General features: G+C 39.7%; 1 protein-coding gene across 1 annotated transcript; it reads left to right on the plus strand.

Annotated features, from left to right (window-relative positions):
* Positions 1 to 5,769: 5,769 nt before the first annotated feature.
* LOC114077601 (uncharacterized protein K02A2.6-like) lies at positions 5,770 to 6,650 on the plus strand. Its single transcript, XM_027917909.1, has 2 exons — positions 5,770 to 6,035; positions 6,083 to 6,650. Exons 1-2 carry the CDS (start codon positions 5,770 to 5,772, stop codon positions 6,648 to 6,650), a joined length of 834 nt encoding a protein of 277 aa, XP_027773710.1.
* Positions 6,651 to 6,950: the final 300 nt, after the last annotated feature.

The following is a 6,950-nucleotide window of genomic DNA, read 5'->3' on the forward strand; positions in this document are numbered from 1 at the left end:
CTTCTATGGTGCACCCCTTGAATACACCTATGATAAGTAATCCACTCTTTGTGTCAACTGCCCCAACTAACAGCGTCCCACAACCAACGATGGTGCCCAAATCCAACAGCGATCCTCCGCCCAAAGTTTGGCGTGATCACAGTTACACTCTTGAAGAGGCCATTAAAATTCCAAGCTCTCATCCCCACATTCATCAATATAGTTCCCCTGTCGAAATTGAGAAGATGGTCAAGAATGAGGAACATGAAGAAATGACTAAAAAAATGAAGAGTTTGGAACAGAGTATAAGAGATATGCAAGGACTAGGAGGCCACAAAGGCATCTCGTTCAGTGACTTTTGTATGTTTCCTCACGTCCATTTGCCTGCTGGTTTTAAAACTCCAAAGTTTGAGAAATATGATGGTCACGGAGACCCCATAGCTCATCTAAAGAGACATTGCAACCAATGAGGGGTTCAGAGGGCAAAGAAGAGTTACTTATGGCCTATTTCGGGGAAAGCTTAGTAGGGATTACATCTTATTGGTTCATAGATCAGGATATCACCAACAGGCACACATGGGATGATTTGGCTCAATGTTTTGTACAGCAATTCCAATATAATATTGACATTGTGCCAGATCGCTCCTCGTTAGCCAACACGAGGAAAAAGACCACGGAAAATTTTTGTGAATATGCTATCAGATGGAGGGAACAAGATGCTAGGGTTTAACCACCGAAGAAGGAGTTAGAGATGATTGACGTTTTTCTCCAGGCGCAAGAACATGATTACTTTCACTATCTACTTTCTGCCGTTGGGAAGACATTCGCCGAAGTTATTAAGGTAGGGGAAATGGTGGAAAATGGCATCAAGTCTGGAAAGATTGTAAGTCAAGCTGCCTAAAAAGCAACAACACAAGTGCTTCAAAATGGTTCTGGAAATATTGGAGGGAAGAAGAGAAGGGAGGATGTGGCCACTATTGTATCAGCGCCTAGGACTCATGTCCAAGATAATTCCCTACAACACTATTTTCCTTCCCAAGCTCCACAATATTCTGTCCCATACTCTCCGTATCATGCTTTTAATGCACAACCAATTGCACCCCCTTCTTATCCACAATGGTGTGCACCAACTCCACAAAATCATCCCCCACCCCCACAAGTTCATCAAAATACTGCTAAAATTCCTTTCCGTCCTAGACCACAATACAAGATGGGAAATGGTGTTAAAGATGAGTCCACTCCTATTGTGGAGTTTTATGTTAGATTGTTCCAAAAATTAAGGACGTTGAATGTTTTGAGTCCTATTGAGAGAAAGATGGCGAATCCTCCCCCGAGAAATTTGGATTACTCTCAATGTTGCGCATATTGTTCTAATGCCCCAGGGCACAACATGGAGAGATGTTGGTATTTGGAAAGGGCCATTCAGGATTTGATCGATTCTAATCGAATTATAGTTGAAAGTCCGAGTGGACCCAACTTCAATCAAAATCCATTGCCGAGGCATACTGAAGCAAAAAAGCTAGAAATAATGAAAGGTCACAAAGAGTTTGCATCTCTGTATAAGCGAATCCTTACGGTTTGAACTTGCATTGAGAAGTCGGCAAATGTTGTTGATTTAACAAAAATGATGCCTTTAGGGGCAGAAAATAGGTTGGAAAAGTTGATCCCATCAAACACACCCATCTTAACTGTGAAAGGAGCCTTTGAAGATGTTTGGGCAAGTCCATGTAAGGCAAGATCGTTTGTCCCAAAGAGGCCAAACAAGCCTATCTTGATCGTGCAAGGGGCCTATATTCCTCCTGTGATTATCAGGCCAGTATCCAAAGCTCCCAATGACTAACCCCAAAGTCTTTCCTTGGAATTATGAGCCTATTGTCGTGACATACAAGGGAAAAGAAATTGATGAAGAAATAGATGAAGTAGGAGGAATAACCCGTTCAGGAAGATGTCATGTCCCGATGGAATTAAGGAAAACTAAAAATTACCAAATACAAATAAAGAGTCCGGTCACTGAAGGAGAGGCAGAGGAATTCCTAAGCAAGATGAAACTATCAGACTACTCTGTGGTGGAACAATTAAGAAAAACTCCTGCCCAAATCTCTTTGTTGTCTTTTCTAATACATTCTGATGAACATCGTAAGGCTGTAATGAAAATTTTGAATGAAGCACATGTTCCTAGTAAAGTTACAGTGAGTCAGTTAGAGAAGATTGCTGGGAGAATATTTGAGGTAAACCGCATCACCTTTTCAGATGATGAACTACCCAAAGAAGGTACAGGACATAACCAAGGCCTCCATATCACTGTAAAGTGTGAGCTTTCATATGCCACTCGAGTTTTAATTGATGGAGGATCTGGAACAAATATTTGTCCTTTATCAACTCTACAGAAATTGAATGTTAGTGCTGAAAGGGTACGACCCAACAATGTATGTGTTAGAGCTTTTGATGGGTCAAAAACAGATGTCATTGGTGAGATAGAGCTCGTACTAACCATAGGTCCTATGTATTTCGCTGTAAATTTCCAAGTGTTGGATATCAACGCGTTCGATAATCTATTATTGGGGAGGCCATGGGTGCATAGCGATGGAGCAGTCCCCTCAAGGTTGCATCAGATGATTAAGTTTGAATACGACCGACAAGAGGTGATTGTTCATGGTGAGGGGGACTTGTCAATCTACAAAGACTCTTCCTTCCCTTTTATCAAGGTGAATAATAAGAATGAGGCACTGGTTTTTCAAGATTTTGAGGTAGTGGTTGTTGAGCATGTCCTCGAAGGGAGTGTCATTTCAAAACCAAAGATGCCCATCGCATCCGTAATGGTGGTGAATGAATTGCTGAAACATGGGTTTGAGCCGGGTAAAGGCTTAGGAATCTTCTTGCAAGGGAGAGATTATCCAGTGAGTCTACGAAAAAGCATCGGTACTTTTGACTTAGGATACCAACCTAGAGTCGAGGACAAAATGAAGGAAAAGAAGCAGAAGAGAGATGTATGGTCACTTACCAAGCCTATAAAACCAATCTACAAATCTTTCATCAAAGCCCGCGTAACAGAATCTTATCAATCATCTTTTCCAGAGGCAGTGATGAAAGTAAGCGAAGAAATGATCGACTATTTTCAAGATTTATTTGTCGACGTTGATATGGTGGAACTCGGAGAAGGCACTAGCGACAGATATGTGCAATTCATTGGTCTTGATGTCAAGCGAAACAATTGGGAGGCACACCTCTCCCCGTTAAAGACGAGTCTTGGTAGTCTGTCTTGTTTTATCTTTTGTCGTCCGATTCATTCAAGGATTGAAATTCGGATTTTATCTTGTCGTTTTATTTGAAACTCTCTATTTCCCTTTTCAATAGGATGTAATTTCATCTTTATTTCAGTCTAATATATTTGTTCGTTTTCTTTTATACAGTTCATTTTATGCCTATTCTAGTGATATGACATGCATGCAGAATTTTTTGCCAGATCTTAATATCCAATCTAATCTTCGACCTAATATTGAAATAATAAGTCAAGATATCGAATATGATGAAGACAGAGTATTTGAAGAAGTAAGGAGGGATTTCAATAATTTTGAAAATAAGTCAAAATCCAAACATGAGTGAAACTAAGACGATAAATTTGGGGGATCAGGAAATTATTAAGGAGACTAAGATAAGTGTACATGTTCGACATCAAAAAGATGATATAATCCAGGCCCTGCTTGATTACAGAGATGTTTTTGCGTCATCTTATGATGACATGCCTGGATTAAGCACTGACATGGTTGTTCACAAGTTGCCAATTGATCCTAATTTTCCTCTGATAAAGCAGAAGTTGAGAAAACTCAAAACCGACATGAGTGTAATAATTAAAGAGGAGATCACAAAAAAACATGAGGCCAAAGTCATTCAAGTCGCTCAATATCCTTCTTGGTTAGACAATATCGTACCCGTCCCTAAGAAAGACGGCAAAGTTCGTGTTAATTATCGTGATTTGAATAAGGCAAGTCAAAAAGATGATTTTCCTTTGCCTAACATCCATATTTTATTGGATAATTGTGCCTAACATGAGGTTGCATCTTTTGTGGATTGTTATGCGGGTTATTATCAGATTATTATGGATGACGAAGATGTAGAAAAAAACATCTTTTATCACTCCATGGGGTACATATTGTTATCGTGTCATTCCTTTTGGATTTAAAAAATGCAGGGGCAACTTGTATGAGAGCAATGACAACCATGTTTCACGATATGATGCATAAAGAAATCAAAGTTTATGTGGATGATGTTATCATTAAATCTAAAAAACAGACAAATCATGTGAAAGACTTAAGGAGATTCCTCGAAAGGCTCCGCAGGTATAATCTCAAGCTTAATCCTGCAAAATGTGTATTTGGAGTACCATCGGGGAAGCTTTTGGGGTTCATAGTCAGTCGAAGAGGTATCGAGTTGGATCCTTCAAAAATAAAAGCAATTCAAGAATTGCCACCTCCAAAGAACAAAATTGAGGTTATAAGCCTTCTAGGAAGGTAAAACTACACTCACAACAACTTGTGAGCCTATCTTTAAGTTGTTGAAAAAGAATTCCACATTCGAGTGGACCGAAGAATGTCGAGAAGCTTTTGAAAGAATTAAGAATTACCTATCGAATCCTCATGTGTTTGTTCCCCCCGAGCTGGGAAGACCTTTGATATTGTATATATCAGTACTGGATAATTCTTTTGGTTGTGTACTGGGTCAGCATGATGACACTGGGAAGAAAGAGCTGGCCATTTATTACCTCAGCAAGAAGTTTACCGTTTACGAAGCGAAGTACACCCTTCTTGAAAGAACGTGTTGTGCCCTAACTTGGGTAGCACAGAAGTTGAAACATTATCTTTCATCTTACACTACTTATCTCATCTCTCGTATGGATCCGTTGAAATATATTTTTCAAAAGCCTATGCCCACAGCCAGGCTTGCGAAATGGCAAATATTGCTCACGGAGTTTGAAATTATCTATGTAACACGGACCGCAATGAAAGCTCAAGCATTGGCAGATCATTTGGCAGCGAACCCTATTGATGAAGAATATGAACCACTTAAAACCTATTTTCCAGACGAAGAGATATCTTGTATCGATGAAGTTATTCACGATAACAATCAAGGTTGGAAGTTATTCTTTGATGGTGCCTCTAACAGGAAAGGAGTTGGAATAGGAGCTGTTCTTATGTCTGAATCAGGGGAATATTACCCTATATCAGCCCAACTTAGATTATATTATACTAATAATATGTCTGAATATGACGCGTGCATTTTGGGTCTGAGGTTAGCTGTTACATGGGCATCAAAGAATTGTTAGTGTTAGGAGACTCAGACTTACTTGTTCATCAAATTCAAGGAGAATGAGAAACTCGAGACACAAAGCTCACACCATATAAACATTGTTTACAAGGTCTTTGTCAACGATTCGTGTTGATAAAGTTTAGACACATTCCCAGAGTGCACAATGAGATTTCAGATGCATTGGCCACTTTATCTTTGATGCTCCAACACCCTGATGATGCTCATATCGACCCTTTATACATACAAATTCGTGATCAACATGCTTATTGCAACATGATTGAGGAGTAATTTGATGGTAAGACTTGGTTTCATGATATCAAAACATATCTTCAGTCTGGAGAATGTCCGTCGGATGTAGCTAGTAATCAAAAATGGACTATTCGACGACTAGCAAGGGGTTTTTTCTTAAGCGGAGGCATACTGTACAAGAAAATACCTGTTTTAGGTCTTCTAAGGTGTGTAAATGCTCAAGAGGCTTCAATAATCATGATTGAAGTACACTCAGGAGTTTGTGGACCTCATATGAATGGATATATTCTAGCCAAGAAGATACTTCGAGCAGGATATTATTGGCTCACCATGGAGCGGGATTCCATACGATTTGTTCGTAAATGTTATGAATGTCAAATACATGGTGATTTGATACATTCTCCCCCTTCTAAGTTGAATGCAATGGCTGCTCCATGGCCTTTCGTGGCATGGGGAATGGATGTGATTGGACCGATAGAACTAAAAGCATCTAGTGGTCACAGGTTCATCTTGGTGGCCATTGATTATTTTACAAAGTGGGTGGAAGCAGTAACTTTCAGTCAGTGACCAAGAAGGTCGTGGTGGATTTCATCCATTTCAACATCATCTGTCGGTTTGGTATTCCAAAGGTGATTATAACTGATAACGCTGCAAATCTCAACAGCCACTTAATTCAAGAGGTATGCTACCAATTTAAGCTTGAGCATCAAAATTCGTCTCCGTATCGCCCAAAGGCAAACGGGGCTGTAGAGGCTGCTAACAAAAATATAAAAAAGATACTTCGTAAGATGGTGCAAAGTTCTCGACAATGGCATGAAAAGTTGCCTTTTGCTTTGTTGGGTTATCGCACTACAGTCCGTACGTCAGTGGGAGCTACCCCTTATTCACTGGTATACGGGACTGAGGCAGTTATGCCTGCAGAGATTGAGATCCCGTCTTTACGAAATATTGTGGAGGCTGAAATTGATGATGATGAGTGGATCAAAACTCGGTTAGAGCAATTAGGTTTGATTTATGAAAAGCGTCTGACATCAGTATGTCATGGACAATTATATCAGAAAAGAATCGAACGAGCATACAACAAAAGGGTGCGTCCCAGACATTTCGAAGAGGGTTAATTAGTGTTGAGACGCATTTTGCCACATCATGCCGAAACCAAAGGCAAATTTTCTCCAAATTGGAAAGGACCATTCGTCGTTAAAAGGGTATTACCTAATGGTGCTCTTTACTTAGCAGATATAGAAGGCAAAGTGACAGAAACGGTCGTCGATGCTGATGCTGTGAAAAGATATTACATATGATTTGATTTTCGACATTAGAAACCCTTATGTTTGGGCTCGATATTTCAAGGGTTGATTCAATGGAATCTCTTGGTTATGTTGTTTCCTTGACTTTTCAAAAAAATAAAAATAATTGCC

Source organism: Solanum pennellii, chromosome 6 (genome assembly GCF_001406875.1).
Source record: "Solanum pennellii chromosome 6, SPENNV200".
Taxonomy (NCBI): Eukaryota; Viridiplantae; Streptophyta; class Magnoliopsida; order Solanales; family Solanaceae; genus Solanum; species Solanum pennellii.

Bases quoted from the DNA above. Each gene is read 5' to 3' on its own strand.
- LOC114077601 (XM_027917909.1), top strand. From the start codon at position 5,770: ATGATTGAAGTACACTCAGGAGTTTGTGGACCTCATATGAATGGATAT. The intron at 6,036-6,082 runs GTTCATCTTGGT...GGGTGGAAGCAG, and splicing joins AAAGCATCTAGTGGTCACAG to TAACTTTCAGTCAGTGACCA.